The following is a 19,059-nucleotide window of genomic DNA, read 5'->3' as shown; positions in this document are numbered from 1 at the left end:
CTTTAACAACTGCAGCACCTTTCTGACGTAGGCCACAAGCTCTCCAGAGTAGAACTGCGACACGCTGAGCAGGTCAGGGCTGTTGGCCTGATTGATGCGCATTAGGGGAAGATCCAGAGCAGAGGCCAGCTGTTTAAAACAGATTTTGTAAAGATCAGTTTAAACGTCTACATACGAAACTTCAAGTGTTCGTCACGAACTTTCAAGATACTTGGATGCCCTACCTTCAGAAACGTTGCTCGGAGTTTGGTGACCATGGACGGGCTGGCTCGGATACTCTCCTGCATGATGGATGTGAAACTGAAAAATACAAAAAAAGTGAACATGATCCAACCACATGTTCATGTTTAAGCCACATTCCATATTAACAAGTGCTGTTTGTGTCTTGTGTAAGGGCAATAACTCAGACTCCAACCATCTCAGATGTGCTGATGAGCAAGGAACACAACGAGGTATGCTGTTCGAAAAATAATTAATGACAGTGTGATGATGTGGCACAATGTAGAGTTGCTTATACCATGGCGATTTGCCAACGATTACAGTTTATTTATTGCTGATGCAAATAAGGAATATGTCAATAAATTAACTGTAACTGCCCATTTCATAGTTAACAGTCATACATACCCCTTTTCCACCAAATCAGTTCCAGGGCTGGTTCAGGGCCAGTGCTGGTTCACAACTCGTTCAACTCACGAGCCAGCTGAGAACCAGTTTGCTTTTCCATAGCTCGCGGTGCTAAGGGAAGCCACGTCATTACGTCGCTGTATACGTCAGTTACGTCGCTACGTTTGCATAAACCTTGGCGCGAATATCGAAGCAAAAACAACACGGAAGAAGCAGCAGCAGCAACAACAACAACAATAATAAATGACTTCGCGTTTGTACAGCTGCTGCTTCTCGTCGCTTAAAAATGGCGATCTTTCGCGGTCTTATTATTGTTGTTGGTCTTAACAACTCCGCCCCCCGCTGATGTAAGCGGTTCTTTCCTCTGGCCCAGCAGAGAGTTGGTGCTAGCCTGGAACCGGTTTTTCTGGCCCCAGAGCCAGTTCTTTGTCAGTGGAAACAGAAAACCCGGTTCCAAACTAAGCACTGGCCCCGAACCAGCCCTGGAACTGATTTGGTGGAAAAGGGGCAACAGTGGATATAAAAAAAAGTTTACACACCCTGTGAAAGTGATAGGTTTTTCTGATGCAAAAAAATGAGACCACGATAAATAATTTCAAAAATTTTCCCACCTTTAATGTGACCTCTATAATTCAATTGAAAAACAAAATAAATCTGTTGGGGGGGGGGGGGGGGGGGGGGCATGAAAAATAAAAAAATAAAAAAATGTACAATAAGCTGGTTGCAAAAGTGTGCGCACCCTTAAACTAATACTTTGTTGAAGCACCTTTTGAAGCACCTTTTCGCAGCCACCCTGTGAAGGAAACTCATTTCGGCCGCTTGTATCCGCGATCTTGTTCTTTCGGTCATTACCCAAAGCTCATGACCATGGGTAAATCAAGAGCTTCGCCTTTTGGCTCAGCTCCTTCAACACGACAGACCGGTAAAGCGACCGCATCACTGCGGAAGCTGCACCGATCCGCCTGTCGATCTCACGCTCCATCCTTCCCTCACTCGTGAACAAGATCCCGAGATACTTAAACTCCTCCACTTGAGGCAGGACTTCACCAACCTGAAGAGGGCAAGCCACCCTTTTCCGGTCGAGAACCATGGCCTCGGACTTGGAGGTGCTGATTCTCATCCCAGCCGCTTCACACTCGACTGCAAACCACCGCAGTGCATGCTGAAAGTCCTGGTTTGAAGAAGCCAACAGGACATCATCCGCAAAAAGCAGAGATGAAATCCTGTGGTTCCCAAACAGGATTCCCTCCGGCCCCTGGCTGCACCTGGAAATTCTGTCCATAAAAATTATGAACAGAACCGGTGACAAAGGGCAGCCCTGTTGGAGTCCAACATGCACTGGGAACAGGTCTGACTTACTGCCGGTAATGTGAACCAGACTCCTGCTCCGTTCGTACAGGGACCGGACAGCCCTTAGCAAAGAGCCCCGAACCCCATACTCCCAAAGAACCCCCCACAGAATACCACGAGGGACACAGTCGAATGCCTTCTCCAGATCCATAAAGCACATGTGGACTGGTTGGGCAAACTCCCATGAACCCTCGAGCACCCTATGAAGGGTATAGAGCTGGTCCACTGTTCCACGACCAGGACAAAAACCGCATTGTTCCTCCTGGATCCAAGGCTCGACTATTGGCCAAATTCTCCTGTCCAGTACCCTGGAGTAAACCTTCCCGGGGAGGCTGAGAAGTGCAATTCCCCTATAATTGGAGCACACTCTCCGGTCCCTTTTCTTAAAAAGAGGGACCACCACCCCAGTCTGCCACTCCAGAGGCACTGTCCCCAACCGCCACGTGATGTTGCAGAGGCATGTCAGCCAAGACAGCCCCACAACATCCAGAGACTTGAGATACTCGGGGCGGATTTCATCCATCCCCGGTGCCTTGCCACCGAGAAGCTTGCAAACCACCTCAGTGACTTCGGCTTGTGTAATGGACGAGTCCACCTCTGAGTCATCAGCCTCCGCTTCCTCAATGGAAGACGTGATGATGGGATTGAGGAGATCCTCGAAGTATTCCTTCCACCACCCAACAATATCCCCAGTTGAGGTCAACAGCTCCCCACCTGCACTGTAAACAGTGTTGGCAGAGTACTGCTTCCCCTCCTGAGGCGCTGGACGGTTTGCCAGAATTTCCTCGAGGCCGACCGATAGTCCTCCTCCATGGCCTCACCAGACTCCTCCCAGTTCCGAGTTTTTGCCTCCGCAACTGCCCGAGCTACGGCATGCCTGGCCTGCTGATACCCGTCAACTGCCTCAGGAGTCCCGGAGGCCAACATGGCCCGATAGGACTCCTTCTTCAGCTTGACGGCATCTCTTACTTCCGGTGTCCACCACTGGGTTCGGGGATTGCCGCCACGACAGGCACCGGAGACCTTGCGGCCACAGCTCCGAACAGCCGTGTCGACAATGGAGGCAGAGAACATGGTCCACTCAGACTCAATGTCCCCCGCCTCCCTCGGAAGCTGGGAGAAGCTCTCCCGGAGGTGGGAGTTAAAGACCTCCCCGACAAAGTGCTCAGCCAGACGTTCCCAGCAGACCCTCACCATACGTTTGGGCCTGCCAGGTCTGTCCGGCTTCCTCCTCTGCCAGCGGATACAACACACCACCAGGTGGTGATCAGTTGACAGCTCAGCCCCTCTCTTCACCCAAGTGTCCAAGACATAGGGCCAGAGATTCGATGAAACGACAACAAAGTCGATCATCGACCTCCGACCTAAGGTGTCCTGGTGCACTTATGGACCCCCCTATGCTCGAACATGGTGTTTGTTATGGACAAACCGTGACTAGCACAGAAGTCCAATTACAAAGCACCACTCGGGTTCAGATCGGGGAGGCTGTTCCTCCCAATCACGCCCCTCCAGGTGTCACTGTCGTCGCCCACGTGAGAGTTAAAGTCCCCCAGTAGAACAATGGAGTCCCCAGTCTGAGCACCTCTCAGTACCTCTCCCAGGGACTCCAAGAAGGCTGGATACTCTATACTGCTATTCGGCCCGTAGGCACAAATAACAGCAAGAGCCCTCTCCCCGACCCGAAGGCGCAGAGAGGCGACCCTCTCGTTCACTGTGGTAAACTCCAACACATGGCGGCTGAGCTGGGGAGCTATAAGCAAGGCCACACCAGCCCGCCGCCGCTCACCGTGGGCGACTCCAGAGAAGTGGAGAGTCCAGCCCCTCTTGAGGAGCTGGGTTCCGGAGCCCAAGCTGTGCATGGAGGTGAGCCTGACTATCTCTAGCCGGTACCTCTCAACCTCCCGCACAAGCTCAGGCTCTTTCCCCCCCAGCGAAGTAACATTCCATGTCCCAACAGCTAGCCGCTGTGTTCAGGGATTAGGTCGTCGAGGCCCCTGCCTTCGACTGCCACCCAATCCACACTGCACCGGCCCCCTACGGCTACCTCTGTGGGTGGTGAACCCACAGGAGGTCGGGCCCACGTCACCACTTCGGGCTGAGCCCGGCTGGGCCTCGTGGGCAAAGGCCCGGCCACCAGGCACTCGCATACAAGCCCCAACCCCGGGCCTGGCTCCAGGGTGGGGCCCCGGCTGCGCCATACCAGGCGACGTCACGGTCCTTGATTTTTTTATTTCCATAAGGGGTTTTGGTGAACTGCTCTTGGTCTGGCCTGTCACCTAGGACCTGTCTGCCTTGGGAAACCCTAACAGGGGCGTAATGCCCCCGACAACATAGCTCCTAGGATCATTCAAGCACACAAACCCCTCCACCACAATAAGGTGGCAGTTCTAGGAGGGGATAAGGTGGCAGTTCTAGGAGGGGATAAAGTGGCAGTTCTTGGAGGTGGATGTTTGTTTTATATTTAAATTTAATGTCCAGACTGACTCAAAGCAGTTTATTACAGATACTCTACAACAATTAACATTTTAATCTCCCCAGTTCTTCTGAGTTCAACGGAGAACAAACCATCATGGACTGCAGAGCAAAGCTTTCAGAAACTTTTCTTTGTTTCCTTCCTTCTGTATCCATCTTTGGTGATGTTGATCACAAAATGGTCCATTTTAATTATTCAACCGTAGCCCTAAAATGCATCTGTGTCACTCCTGGGTAACACAGACCTGCTTTGTATCACCTCTCACTGACAGAGCAGACGTTACCTATCTATAAGTTGCCAGGCGTAGGACAAATCCCCCACGATCTGCATGGTGATCAGCACCTCCTCTTTAATGTTGATTGTTCGAATCATCTGGTGCAGGAACTTGCGTGTGTCAGCCAGGAACTGACAAACCTGCAGATTCGACTCCAGCTGATGGAACTCTTGCACCTGAACACGAAACGACAGACGTCACAGACTTGATCATTTCCCATTTATTTCCTAACATACTGATGAGAAAGTGCTCACCAAATAATGAAAAGAGTTTTGACTTCAGAGATCATTGTTGTGTTAATGTTGATCTCAGATAATCACATGAAATCTCACATAAGCTAAGTCTAATAACATTAATTTTAACTAAGAACAGATAAAATGGACAATGTGACTTTTTTTTTTAAAGGAGAAGTGAAGTCATTTTTAAACTTGCTTTATTTCTTAATTAACATGTTATTCAATTACGTTTTCGGTTTTAGTAACCTTATATCTCGTATTGGCAACTAATTGCAATTAAATATGATACTTATCGGCCTATTCGGTTTTTAGCCGTGTTGAATTTAGTTCGTTTGGTCCACAGCAGGCATCGATTATCCGCACGATCTTCACGAGACTTCGAAACGTCAAGTGCCAGCCAGGTGTCAGTGCCGCCATTTTGAAAACTGTTTTCCAAACGAAATATTGCACAAAAACGAGTTTAAATGACGATTACTGCCTACCTATCAAAACAAACAAAACTTCCGGCTTGATTACGTCAGCATTCGAAGGAGGGCGCACAAGTCTTTTGACAACGTTGGCAGATGTCAGTCACTTTGATTTCCGCTGTACATTTTACTTCCGTCCTACAATGTCTCGCACAGGTCTCAATGAATCTCATTTACGGCCATTGCTTTGACATATGGACTGATATATTACATACAGTACTCAGCGTAAATGAGTGCACCCCCTTTGAAAAGTAACATTTTAAACAATCTCTCAATGAACACAAACAATTTCCAAAATGTAGACAAGACAAAGTTTAATAAAACATCTGTTTAACTTCTAACGTGAAAGTAAGGTTAATAATATAAACTTGGATTACACATTTTTCAGTTTTACTCAAATTAGGGTGGTGCAAAAATGAGTACACCCCACAACAAAAACTACTACATCTAGTACTTTGTATGGCCTCCATGATTTTTAATGACAGCACCAAGTCTTCTAGGCATGGAATGAACAAGTTGGCGACATTTTGCAACATCAATCTTTTCCATTCTTCAACAATGACCCCTTTTAGTGACTGGATGCTGGATGGAGAGTGATGCTCAACTTGTCTCTTCAGAATTCCCCATAGGTGTTCGATTGGGTTCAGATCAGGAGACAGACTTGGCCACTGAATCACTTTCACCGTGTTCTTCTTCAGAAATCCAACAGTGGCCTTAGATTTGTGTTTAGGATCATTGTCACGTCGGAAAAGTGCACGACGACCAAGGGCACAGAGTGATGGTAGCATCTTCTCTTTCAGTATAGAGCAATACATCTGTGAATTCATGATGCCATCAATGAAATGCAGCTCCCCGACACCAGCAGCACTCATGCAGCCCCACATAAGGACACTGCCACCACCATGTTTCACTGTAGGCACCAGGCATTTTTCTTTGTATTCCTCACCTTTGCCACGCCGTACAGTTTTGAAGCCATCAGTTCCAAAAACATTTATCTTGGTCTCATCACTCCAGAGTATAGAGTCCCAGTAGTCTTCATCTTTGTCAGCATGGGCCCTGGCAAACTCTAGGCGGGCTTTTTTGTGCCTGGGCTTTAGGAGAGGCTTCTTTCGTGGACGGCATCCATGCATGCCATTCCTCTGCAGTGTACGCCGTATTGTGTGACGGGAAATAGTCACCCCAGTTTGGCTTTCTACTTCTTTAGATAACTGCAGTGAACTTGCATGCCGATTTTCTTCAACCCTTCTCATCAGAAGACGCTCCTGTCGAGGTGTTAACTTCCGTGGACGACCTGGACGTCTCTGTGAGATGGTTGCAGTTCCATCTTTCTTAAATTTTTGTACCACTTTTGCTACAGTATTCTGACTGATAAGTAAAACTTTGCTGATCATCTTGTAGCCTTCACCTTTGTGGTGTAAAGAAATTATTTTCTTTGGGGAATTCTGAAGAGACAAGTTGTGCATCACTCTCCATCCAGCATCCAGTCACTAAAAGAGGTCATTGTTGAAGAATGGAAAAAGATTGATGTTGCAAAATGTCGCCAACTTGCTCATTCCATGCCTAGAAGACTTGGTGCTGTCGTTAAAAATCATGGAGGCCATACAAAGTACTAGATGTAGTAGTTTTTGTTGTGGGGTGTACTCATTTTTGCACCACCCTAATTTGAGTAAAACTGAAAAATGTGTAATCTAAGTTTATATTATTAACCTTACTTTCACGTTAGGCGGCACGGTGGTGTAGTGGTTAGCGCTGTCGCCTCACAGCAAGAAGGTCCAGGTTCGAGCCCCGTGGCCCTTTCTGTGTGGAGTTTGCATGTTCTCCCCGTGGGTTTCCTCCGGGTGCTCCAGTTTCCCCCACAGTCCAAAGACATGCAGGTTAGGTTAACTGGTGACTCTAAATTGACCGTAGGTGTGAATGTGAGTGTGAATGGTTGTCTGTGTCTATGTGTCAGCCCTGTGATGACCTGGCGACTTGTCCAGGGTGTACCCCGCCTTTCGCCCGTAGTCAGCTGGGATAGGCTTCAGCTTGCCTGCGACCCTGTAGAACAGGATAAAGCGGCTAGAGATAATGAGATGAGATGAGACTTTCACATAAGTTAAACAGATGCTATATTAAACTTTGTCTTGTCAACATTTTGGAAATTGTTTGTGTTCATTGAGATATTGTTGAAAATGTTACTTTTCAAAGGGGGTGCACTCATTTACGCTGAGCACTGTAGCATACTTCAAACTTGCTCTAGCAGTGACAAAATAGCTATCAAAAATGCGTTCCTGTATTTAATAAAATGAGATAAATAGAATTTTGATAATAAAAAATTTGCCTTCGGTTCTCCTTTAATTACTACATGCCCGATCATATCGTCCTGTGCAAAAGTCTTAGGCACATGTAAAGAAACGCTGTGGACTAAAAATGGCTTAAAGAATAAAGAAATGAAATGTTTCAACCAGCCCCAGTTCTTCTGGACACTTTGACTGTCACACTCGCGTCTTAATTTTGCCCCCAAACCCAGCAGCCTTCATTATGTTTTCTTTTTTAATCTGAAAAGTGCTCTCTTATGTAACATGCTGCTCAGATACAAACTTTTTTTTTCTCGTAACATTTAATTTTGTCCTGGAAAACGAACGTTTGAACTCTAAAATATTTTCATACCGACTCAATAATGTAGAAGTCAGAAAATAGAACTCTATAACAAAAGTTTGTATGAAAAAAAAAAAAAAGGGTGCCTAAGACTTTTGCACAGCTCTGTATAGTATGTCTAGCTGAATGAATAAGACATCAGCGCTCACTTCTACTAGAGCCTGAATGAGCTGCACCGTCTTCCTCCCTGCTGCTGTGGAGTCTTCATAGTTCAGAGACTCGATCTGTTTCGAGATCTCTCTGAACCACGCCTGCAGGTTTTCTGTGGAGGCAACGGCAAAACATAATGAGGATTGAACTTGACGATTAAATCAGTCTTTTTTTTTTTTTTTAAAGACAAAACACTGGTGATATATTTTAGGCCCCGGTCACACCGCCCGAACTTTGCTGGAGCGTTCCTTGAACGGTGGGGGGGGGGCCGAATTTCGACAACGCTAGTCACCGCACACAAAATGGGGAAAAAAAAAATCGAAAACACGGGCGTTGGCTTAGCGGTGCACCGCTGAAGCCGGCGTTGCTTTAGCGTTGGTTTAGCGGTAGCGAGCGTTGGTATAGCGGCGTTCTGCGCATGCGGGCTTTGGCTCGGCGGGGGTATAAAGTTGGTTTAGCACCAATCATAGCAAGTCTCTCAGCATCCATGGTGATACAGTTTTACTGTAACTTTGAGCAAATTCAATATAGATGAGGTCTGAACTCAACGGCAGCTCGATTCCAAATGAGCTCCTGGTCCATTTCTCCCCGTATTTATAGCCAAATTCTGGTCCTGCTCCGACACCTCTATACCAACGCCAAACCAAAGTTCATCGCCGCCATGGATAGCTGCTTCAACGTCCGACACCGTTCCAGCAACCCCGTGTCCGCTCGTAAAACGCTTACAACCGCTCCACCGAAGTTTGTGCAACGTTTAATCGCCGCCCGGGCAACGCTGGCGAAGCAGCGGTGGTCCAGCGTTCAAGATTTCTGCATTGGCCTAGCAGACCCAAGCGTCCACGAACTTGCGTCTAGCGGTGCCAAACTTTGACTGGGCGTTGGTGGAGCGGGGGTGAACTTTGCCGGGGCGGAAAATTGCCCCCTCCTCACCGCTCGCAATATTTTGTGCAGCTCAAAACTTTCGGAGCGGTAGGAGGGCCCCTCGAGAAACATCAGCGGTGGCCAAGCGTATACGGCGTTGCTTTAACAGGGGCCAACTTTTGTTAAACGGTGGTGAACGGTTACGAGCGGTGATGAATTTTTTTCACCGCTCCAGGAACGCTCCAGCAAAGTTCGGGCGGTGTGACCGGGGCCTAAGCGCCAAACTGACTGTGCGGTTTAAAAGAAGAAAAGTAAATCAAACCGTTTTTCTCCACCCTGGTGAGAGGCTTAACCCCAGAAAACACCTCGGCCAGTTCGGTCATCCTCTCCGATCCTTCTTTCTTATAGCTTTCCCATTTCAGCTGTTTTTCAACCAACATCTGCTTGAACATCTGGATAATTCAAAAACAGCACGGTGATACAGATGTTGCCAGGCTCATCTGTACTACAGCTTGCAAATTTAAGTATTAAACATTAATGCACTTATTCCTGGTAACCTGGTGCATTATTTTGAAGCATGACTCATGATGAACGAACTTGTGATCTTCGCCAATTAAAATAATTATAAAGCGTGATGGTAGGGAAAGTGTCAGATGAAGCTGCAAAATGAAAAGAAAAACATTAGAACTCACTTCTTTGAGTGTGAACTCGAACTGAGCCGTGTCCAGGAGCAGCTGAAACAAGATCTTGGGGTTGTATTTGGAGTCAGTGATTGCTTGATCCTTGATCTGACGCAGTCTCTTGTTGTTCGGATCATACGCTGTAAGACACAAGAGGAAGATTACGTTCTATACAAATTATTACAAAGTCTGAACAAACAAGCTCTTTTGTTCTTCAAATCTGTTTAGGGAAGTGAAGGGAAGTAAAACAAGATCAACTGTGAGCTACTGCTCACTTACGTTTCCCCCCGCTCTCGCTTATATCAGAATGCAAGCAATCGAAGGAATAGGACACTTATTATGAATGTTGACTTCAACAAATAATTAACCCTGAAACAAGTAAGTAAAGAGCAGTGTCTCTCCCCAGGGGTTTCAAACAGCATCCTGGTAAACTGCCATTCTGAAATAGCATTTTGCTTCTTGAAATAGCGTCAAAATTCACTGTATATGTTTCGTAAATGGGTCCATCTCAGAAACTGGTCTCTCATTTGGGACATTATGGTCAAAAAATAAATTTTCTAATTTTATTTTTTTTTTTTGCATTTGCCTAACACTCAATGTTTCTTTTGTCATGTTTAATAAGAATAAAGATAGTATCTTGCTTTATCTGGCCTCCACTGTGGAACTTTTTTTTTTTATTACAATTCAAATGCTTTTGTAAACTTGATTTACATATAAAATAACTATATCATGAAGAATTAAAGCCCCTCCTTCACAGATGAGTGAAAATATTGAATAAATTTCCTCTTTTTGATTGCTTGGGTTAAAAATGCCAAGTTATGATGACTGAATTGATTATTCACTTAAATATGAATAATATGATGCGTTTTGGGTATTTGATATGGCGAAATAGGACAATAGGACACAATGGAAAAATCAAGAACGCACTGGAAAGATGAGAATAACGGCGGTGGTAAAAGAACAGCGACCGTACCGGCTGAAGGTCGCGCGGGTCTCTGATGCGGCGCGCGAGCAACGGGACATCACTACCACACCGGACGGAGCGCGAGGCGGGGACGGGGCAAAATGACTGGCCATAGATTCTATCAAAAGTTTGATCTAAATTGACCATGGTTGCAAAATATTGGCCAAAAATACGCAAACACTACGAAATATGAAAGTAAGATGAAAAAGAAACATTCTATTGCCTTATACTGCAAGACTAAAACAAAATAAAACTGTCAAAACTCACCTTTTCAGTGATAACGTCCGAACAGATCACCCGCGTAACAGAGAGACCGCAAATGGAAGCACGATCAACTTCTAACTGTTGGAGTGGAAAATTCCATTCTACACATGCAAATTGTTAATGTGTGTCCTTCCCCGCACACAAATAACATGCTACGGTAAAAAATAGACCACGACTCATTTTATAGCTCAGAAATTCATACCATCATAACATATTCTGTAAGAAACATATACTATACCTAACTTTCAGCTTTCGTTTTAAAAAAACAAAATCGCAGATTTATAACTAAATGTTTATATGGCGTAGTGATTTTAAGTTACTACTTTCGGTGAGGTCGTGACCTTGACCCTGAGGCTTTCCGTTTAGATCAAAACACACGATCGTATTGGTTGTGGGTCTGCGGAAAATGGAGTTACAACGGTGATGAAATATTTTGCATGATGTTTTATTATGGTTATGATTATTCTGTGAGCGCACCAATCCTTAGATGTATAAAGTTACAACTTAAAATACAATTAGTGATAACTGTAGACTTTTCAGTGGACTACAACCTTTAAGGGAATGCGATGTAGTCAACCATTTATCATGTCCCAGTTCAAGCCGCCATTTTTCCACAAATTTGAAGAATTTTTGCCAAATTCTGAATAGAGTATTCACATCAAAGACTTAGTTTTATCTGTATTATTTCTTTCATCATTTTATTTCAAATTAAAACCAACATTACCATTCAAAACCATATAGTTTATTGACTGTGAGTATATTTAGTGGGGTACTCCCACAGTACCCAGTTTCTGAGACAGACCCAAATACATTCAGTCGGTAAACAGGAAGTCAATGTGCGACAGACCTGAAAACGGTAATGCATGGTATAGAACCCCAAGCTGAAGTTTGGTACCAAATATCAAGCAGTTGTAATTTGTAGTTGCTGAGAAAAAAGTGTTACAAAAATTTTGTAAATCCACCCTATATGTTTCATAAATACATTCAGTCGGTAAACAGGAAGTTGATGTGCGACAGACCTGAAAACGGTACACACAGTATAGAACCCCAAGCTGAAGTTTGGTACCAAGTGGCTATGATTTGTGGTTGCTGAGAAAAAGGGTGTTTCGGATGGACGGAAATACGGACGGACAGAGGTAAACCAGTATACCTCCCTCCTTCGGCGCGGGGGTATAATAATAATAATAATAATAATAATAATAATAATAATAATACAACCCCGATTCCAAAAAAGTTGGGACAAAGTACAAATTGTAAATAAAAACAGAATGCAATAATTTACAAATCTCAAAAACTGATATTGTATTCACAATAGAACATAGACAACATATCAAATGTCGAAAGTGAGACATTTTGAAATTTCATGCCAAATATTGGCTCCGTGATTGGTAGAAGAGAGCAACTGGACTTGCTTGAAGATTCTTGAAGACGTTTCGCCTCTCATCTGAAAGGCTTCCTCAGTTCTGTCTGACTCTGTTCAGTGATGGTCGTTCCAGGTTGACAAAAACGAACGATCCTCTCTGGCTAAGATGTCTGCCAGTTTTCTGGAAGTCCTCTCATACTCCCGCACCAGTCGAAGGGATCTCATCCCAAAGTGTGTAGTGAAGATACTCAGTCATCCAGGTACATAGTAATCTGTGATTGGTAGAAGAGAGCAACTGGACTTGCTTGAAGATTCTTGAAGATGTTTAGTGTCAGACAGAACTGAGGAAGCCTTTCAGATGAGAGGCGAAACGTCTTCAAGAATCTTCAAGCAAGTCCAGTTGCTCTCTTCTGCCACTCACAGATTACTATGTACCTGGATGACTGAGTATCTTCACAGATATATGTTTCTACGCACTTTGGGATGAGATCCCTTCGACTGGTGCGGGAGTATGAGAAGACTTCCAGAAAACTGGCAGACATCTTAGCCAGAGAGGATCGTTCATTTTTGTCAACCTGGAACGACCATCACTGAACAGAGTCAGACAGAACTGAGGAAGCCTTTCAGATGAGAGGCGAAACGTCTTCAAGAATCTTCAAGCAAGTCCAGTTGCTCTCTTCTACCAAATATTGGCTCATTTGAAATTTCATGACAGCAACACATCTCAAAAAAGTTGGGACGGGGCAATAAGAGGCTGGAAAAGTTAAAGGTACAAAGAAGGAACACCTGGAGGACCAAATTGCAACTCATTAGGTCAACTGGCAATAGGTCATTAACATGACCGGGTATAAAAAGAGCATCTTGGAGTAGCAGCGGCTCTCAGAAGTAAAGATGGGAAGAGGATCACCAATCCCCCTAATTCTGCGCTGACAAATAGTGGAGCAATATCAGAAAGGAGTTCGACAGTGTAAAATTGCAAAGAGTTTGAACATATCATCTACAGTGCATAATATCATCAAAAGATTCAGAGAATCTGGAAGAATCTCTGTGCGTAAGGGTCAAGGCCGGAAAACCATACTGGGTGCCCGTGATCTTCGGGCCCTTAGACGGCACTGCATCACATACAGGCATGCTTCTGTATTGGAAATCACAAAATGGGCTCAGGAATATTTCCAGAGAACATTATCTGTGAACACAATTCACCGTGCCATCCGCCGTTGACAGCTAAAACTCTATAGTTCAAAGAAGAAGCCGTATCTAAACATGATCCAGAAGCGCAGACGTCTTCTCTGGGCCAAGGCTCATTTAAAATGGACTGTGGCAAAGTGGAAAACTGTTCTGTGGTCAGACGAATCAAAATTTGAAGTTCTTTATGGAAATCAGGGAAGCCGTGTCATTCGGACTAAAGAGGAGAAGGACGACCCAAGTTGTTATCAGCGCTCAGTTCAGAAGCCTGCATCTCTGATGGTATGGGGTTGCATTAGTGCATGTGGCATGGGCAGCTTACACATCTGGAAAGACACTGAATGCTGAAAGGTATATTCAGGTTCTAGAGCAACATATGCTCCCATCCAGACGACGTCTCTTTCAGAGAAGACCTTGCATTTTCCAACATGACAATGCCAAACCACATACTGCATCAATTACAGCATCATGGCTGCGTAGAAGAAGGGTCCGGGTACTGAACTGGCCAGCCTGCAGTCCAGATCTTTCACCCATAGAAAACATTTGGCGCATCATAAAACGGAAGATACGACAAAAAAAGACCCAAGACGGTTGAGCAACTAGAATCCTACATTAGACAAGAATGGGTTAATATTCCTATCCCTAAACTTGAGGAACTTGTCTCCTCAGTCCCCAGACGTTTACAGACTGTTGAAAGAGAAAAGGGGATGTCTCACAGTGGTAAACATGGCCTTGTCCCAACTTTTTTGAGATGTGTTGTTGTCATGAAATTTAAAAATCACCTAATTTTTCTCTTTAAATGATACATTTTCTCATTTTAAACATTTGATATGTCATCTATGTTCTATTCTGAATAAAATATGGAATTTTGAAACTTCCACATCATTACATTCCGTTTTTATTTACAATTTGTACTTTGTCCCAACTTTTTTGGAATCGGGGTTGTAATAATAATAAATAGAATAATACCTGGTGGACAGAGATAGAAAGAGGTCAAGAAAAACCAATACTGAATCAAAAAGGAGTCAAAGGCTACGTTCACACTGCAGGCTGAAGTGACTCAAATCCGATCTTTTCGCCCATATGTGACCTGTATCCGATCTTTTATTGACAATATGAACGACACAGATCCGATTTTTTCAAATCCGACCCAGGCCGTTTGGATATGTGGTGCTAATTCCGATTCCTATCCGCTCTTTTCATATGCGACTTCAGTCTGAACCGCCAGGTCGCATTCATCCGACTTACACGTCATCAACAAGCCACAAACGTCACTATTCTGCGCTGAAGTAGGCGGCGGGTCTCTCAAAAAAGTTACAACAACATGGCGCATAATCACGGGCGCAGATAGAGGGTGGGACGAGTCATATTTAAATTCACCTCGCTCGGTCCCCCCACTTATAGGGAGGAAAAAACGTCTCTGCTGTCTTTCTTTGCATAAGGCAAACCTCACGGAAAAATCAAAAGACTAATTACCATTCGGTTTATTGAGGTGCACAGCAGTGTATACATAGTTGCAACAACTCACATAAAACAAAACAAAGACTGATATTCGGTTGGTTGAGCTGCGCAGACTGCACAGGTTGCGAGCTCGAGCTTGGTTGCTATGGTTACTAACAACAAGTTTGACAGGCATATCGGGGTTGGGGTTGGTTTGCTGGCAGCTTTGTCCCCCCCAGTTTTTTGTCCCCCCCAGTTCAAAAAAACGTATCTGTGCCCCTGCGCATGACATCAATGCGAGGGACGCTTCGGGCTGTGAAGGTTCTGAATCTTCTCAATGGAAGGATGCAGAGGTTAGGGAGCTGATTTCCATTTGGGGGGATGCAGCTATTCAAGCTAGATTGGATGAGTCATACCGCAACCGGGCAGTTTTACTTCCGTAAACACTGGCCATGCTCACTGCGTGTGACGTCGTCGTATCCTGTAGTGCGCATGCGGAACACTTTTAGGTCGCTTTTCATTCATACTGAGGATCACATACAAGTCGCATATATTTGTTAATGTGAACGACCTCACAAAAAAAAATCGGATTTCACAAAAAAATCGGAATTGAGCATTAAGCCTTGCAGTGTGAACGTAGCGAAAAACACACATTCTATGGATTTTTTTTATCAACATTTCCTACTGACTCAAATAAAGTGACTTGAAATAACTACTAAGGGATCAAAGCTTTCTCACATGTTTACTACTTTGTATCTCAAATACACATTTTTATCAACTGACTGTGATAAAACTATTTTAATCCAACGAATCCTTTATTATTCATAAGAATCACTTCGTTATGTCTCAGACCTGACTCTGCAGTGTGCAGCATTAGCCAGCGGATGGCGACGTTGCAGTCACGCAGGCGGTTCAGCAGCTTGGGGATGTTGTCCAGGACGATCTCTTCCCTCAGGAAGCCCTCCTTCAGCAGCTGCTGCACCTGTGGCCGGAGGCTCTCCACGCTGGAGGCGTAGCGAGAAGCCTGCCAACACACACTCGCTTTTAGAAAAGGTTTCAAAATCAGGAAAAAAAAAAAAAAAATTACTTTTAACACTGTTCTAATTACATCTTCTTGTGATTTATATGAGGGTGAGTCAAATACAAACCTTTAAAGTGTGATATAAATTAGAATTTAAACGAATTATGGTTTTCATTTGACTCAGCCTTGTAGCAAGACAATAGGGGTGTTCACACGGCACATATTTGCATCGATGCTGCACCGATGTATTTTGTTGCGATATATCTTACACCGGTGTAAATTTTGTGGAGCGCTCACACGTCACAAACCTGCTTACTAGAGAGAAGCGTGTTAGCACCGGTGCAGCCCCACTTGCGGTCACAAGTGCTATACGATAGTAATAATGCGGAAATGAAATACGCGCATGCGTGAAAATGTACTTCCTTTTCCCGGTTGTCATGGCATCACCAAGTGCCAGGAAAACAACATGGATGAAGAACACCAGTGTTGCCAGATACTGCTGATGTTTTCCAGCCCAAAATATTCTCAAATCCGCCAAAATGCACTTAAAACCGCCCAATCTGGCAACACTGGAAGACACGCAGTTCTGTTGTTGTTGATATTCAGCATTTTGGAAGCGCAAAATACCAGGATGCAAATTATGCAATGCCCGTATGTAATCAACTCTCCTCACACATAGCGAGTCTACCCCTGTAGCGTTCAGACGTCCCATTTTATATCGGTGCTGCCCCGCAAACTAGCATTTACTCCGGAGTAAATTTCTTAAACCGCCTCCCGAGCAGGGTTAGATTTGCACTGGTTTAAGCAGCTTTCAGGGGCTACACCGGTATAACTTTGTACCATGTGAACGCTCTACCGGGGCAGCCCCGGTGCTACACCGGAGTAAAAGTTGCCGTGTGAACACCCCTAATTATTAAATGAACAGGGCTTTCCCCAGAAAAAAATATCAGAGCGGTGCTGCTGATGCTATTGATGCCCAGCTCATAAGGGTTGAAGGCTGCTGGCATGCTCCCCTGGAAAATTTTTGAAAGTAGAGACTTCAAATGGTGCATTCTAGTGGCATCTAGGGCTGATTTAGGCACAATTCAACATTATTAAATTTGCTGAATTTTACCTTGTCAAATATACAAGGGGCAAAACTTAAAGGGCAAAATTAGATTTGAAATGGAAACACTTCGTAGCATGCCTCTTCATTTTCTAATTCCAGGATGCCAGGAAGGGCGGCACGGTGGTGTAGTGGTTAGCGCTGTCGCCTCACAGCAAGAAGGTCCGGGTTCGAGCCCCGTGGCCGGCGAGGGCCTTTCTGTGTGGAGTTTGCATGTTCTCCCCGTGTCCGCGTGGGTTTCCTCCGGGTGCTCCGGTTTCCCCCACAGTCCAAAGACATGCAGGTTAGGTTAACTGGTGACTCTAAATTGACCGTAGGTGTGAATGTGAGTGTGAATGGTTGTCTGTGTCTATGTGTCAGCCCTGTGATGACCTGGCGACTTGTCCAGGGTGTACCCCGCCTTTCGCCCGTAGTCAGCTGGGATAGGCTCCAGCTCGCCTGCGACCCTGTAGAACAGGAGAAAGTGGCTAGAGATAATGAGATGAGATGAGGATGCCAGGAACAGAATCAAGGTCAAATCCTGCAACAGCGCCATCTAGCGACCAGCACCTAGAATGTGGCTTTATGTACGGTTGTGAATGGCAGTCAGTGCACGCAGCAAAACCCTTTATTTTCATATCTGGGTTGAGTCCCAGGATAATCTAGACCTATATATGTTATTTACCAGCTGGGAGGTCCGTATGGTGAAATACCGTGACCGAGGTCTTGAAAGTACTGATCGAGGCCCTCTGGGCCGAGGTCACGGTATTTCACCATACTGACCGACCTTAAGCGGGTAAATAACATTTTTTTTTCTTTACCAAATTCTAACAGAAAACGTGAGCACCCAAAAGGGAAAACTGAGCCGAGTCGCCATTTTGAATCCTCATTCACGGCTGTAATGCAAATTGCTTCCTCCTCGGTATACAAGTGCACTTCCATAGCAGGAAAAAAAAAACAAAAACTACATTTTGCCACCTATGTAGTCCCCTATTTATACAAACAGAAGTCATTCAGGATTCAGCCATGTTTTTGCTCGGCATTAGCAAGTTACAGGTTTTTAACTTTCTCCTGAAATGTTTTCTTTTATTTCTTCTTCCTCAGGGTAGTAAAACTCGCTTTCACTATGCTGTAAAATTAATGCTATTCTCCTGAGAAATGCGAAAATAAATGTTGACAAAAATTGCAACTATGTTTGTTGTTGTGAACGAGTGAGTCGCCAGAGGTCTGTAACTGGGGTCCGTACCGTAGGATACGGACCCGCTCGCCAGCCAATCAGAGCGCAGGATTTGGACCGCGAAAAAAATAAATTACAATATCTTCCGATTTCTATAGTTATCACTCATTTTCAGAGGGGGATAGGAGATATTTAGGTACAGAAAGTACTCTGCATTGTTCAGTTTATGGTATTGATTTGTGTGTGTGTGTGTGTGTGTGTGTGTGTGTGTGTGTGTGTGTGTGTGTGTGAGTGAGAGCAGCACGGCGCGGCGGAGCGCCATGCATCCACACTTTGGGGAAAGCCCTGAATTAACATACTTTATTCTCAGCTCAATTATTAGCAATAAAAACAATATTTATTTTAAAAAATAATAATAATAATGATTTTATTGCTATCGTTTGTTTTGTTACATGGCATGAAAGCACACCTGCTCTCTGATGTTTGCTGCATCCAGGGTGTAGTTCAGTGCCGTCTTGGCTGCTTTATAAGGCTCCCACGCCTCCATCAAGTTCACAGTGATGCCCATGTATATACTGATCACCTGATTCAACAAGAAACACACAAGTTTACCATTCACACTATGATAAATCTACATTGTGGTATCTGCCTGCACCGACACACTTTGGTAGTTGACTTGAAATGGTATAACAGGTGTACAAGGATTAAATTATTGGGACAATGTGATTGACAATTAATATTTTTTAAAACGGAGAAACACCCAGTTGTCCGATTTGCCTCTCCTTAGAGATGGTTGTTAATTTTGTTCC

General features: G+C 44.7%; 1 protein-coding gene across 1 annotated transcript in view; it reads right to left on the bottom strand.

Annotated features, from left to right (window-relative positions):
- washc5 (WASH complex subunit 5) overlaps positions 1-19,059 on the bottom strand; it is a 70,604-nt gene that overhangs the window by 35,609 nt on the left and 15,936 nt on the right. The window contains exons 8-15 of the mRNA XM_060900248.1: positions 18,720-18,833; positions 15,821-15,992; positions 9,765-9,892; positions 9,395-9,524; positions 8,211-8,323; positions 4,731-4,897; positions 225-300; positions 19-129 (exon numbers count right to left, since the gene is read on the bottom strand). Of these exons, the coding sequence (XP_060756231.1) occupies positions 19-129; positions 225-300; positions 4,731-4,897; positions 8,211-8,323; positions 9,395-9,524; positions 9,765-9,892; positions 15,821-15,992; positions 18,720-18,833 (1,011 nt within the window). The remainder of the gene's footprint in view (positions 1-18; positions 130-224; positions 301-4,730; positions 4,898-8,210; positions 8,324-9,394; positions 9,525-9,764; positions 9,893-15,820; positions 15,993-18,719; positions 18,834-19,059) is intronic.

Source organism: Neoarius graeffei, chromosome 19 (genome assembly GCF_027579695.1).
Source record: "Neoarius graeffei isolate fNeoGra1 chromosome 19, fNeoGra1.pri, whole genome shotgun sequence".
Classification (NCBI taxonomy): Eukaryota; Metazoa; Chordata; class Actinopteri; order Siluriformes; family Ariidae; genus Neoarius; species Neoarius graeffei.
Note: the sequence above shows the minus strand (reverse complement) of the source record. Positions and strands in the feature narration are given on the sequence as shown.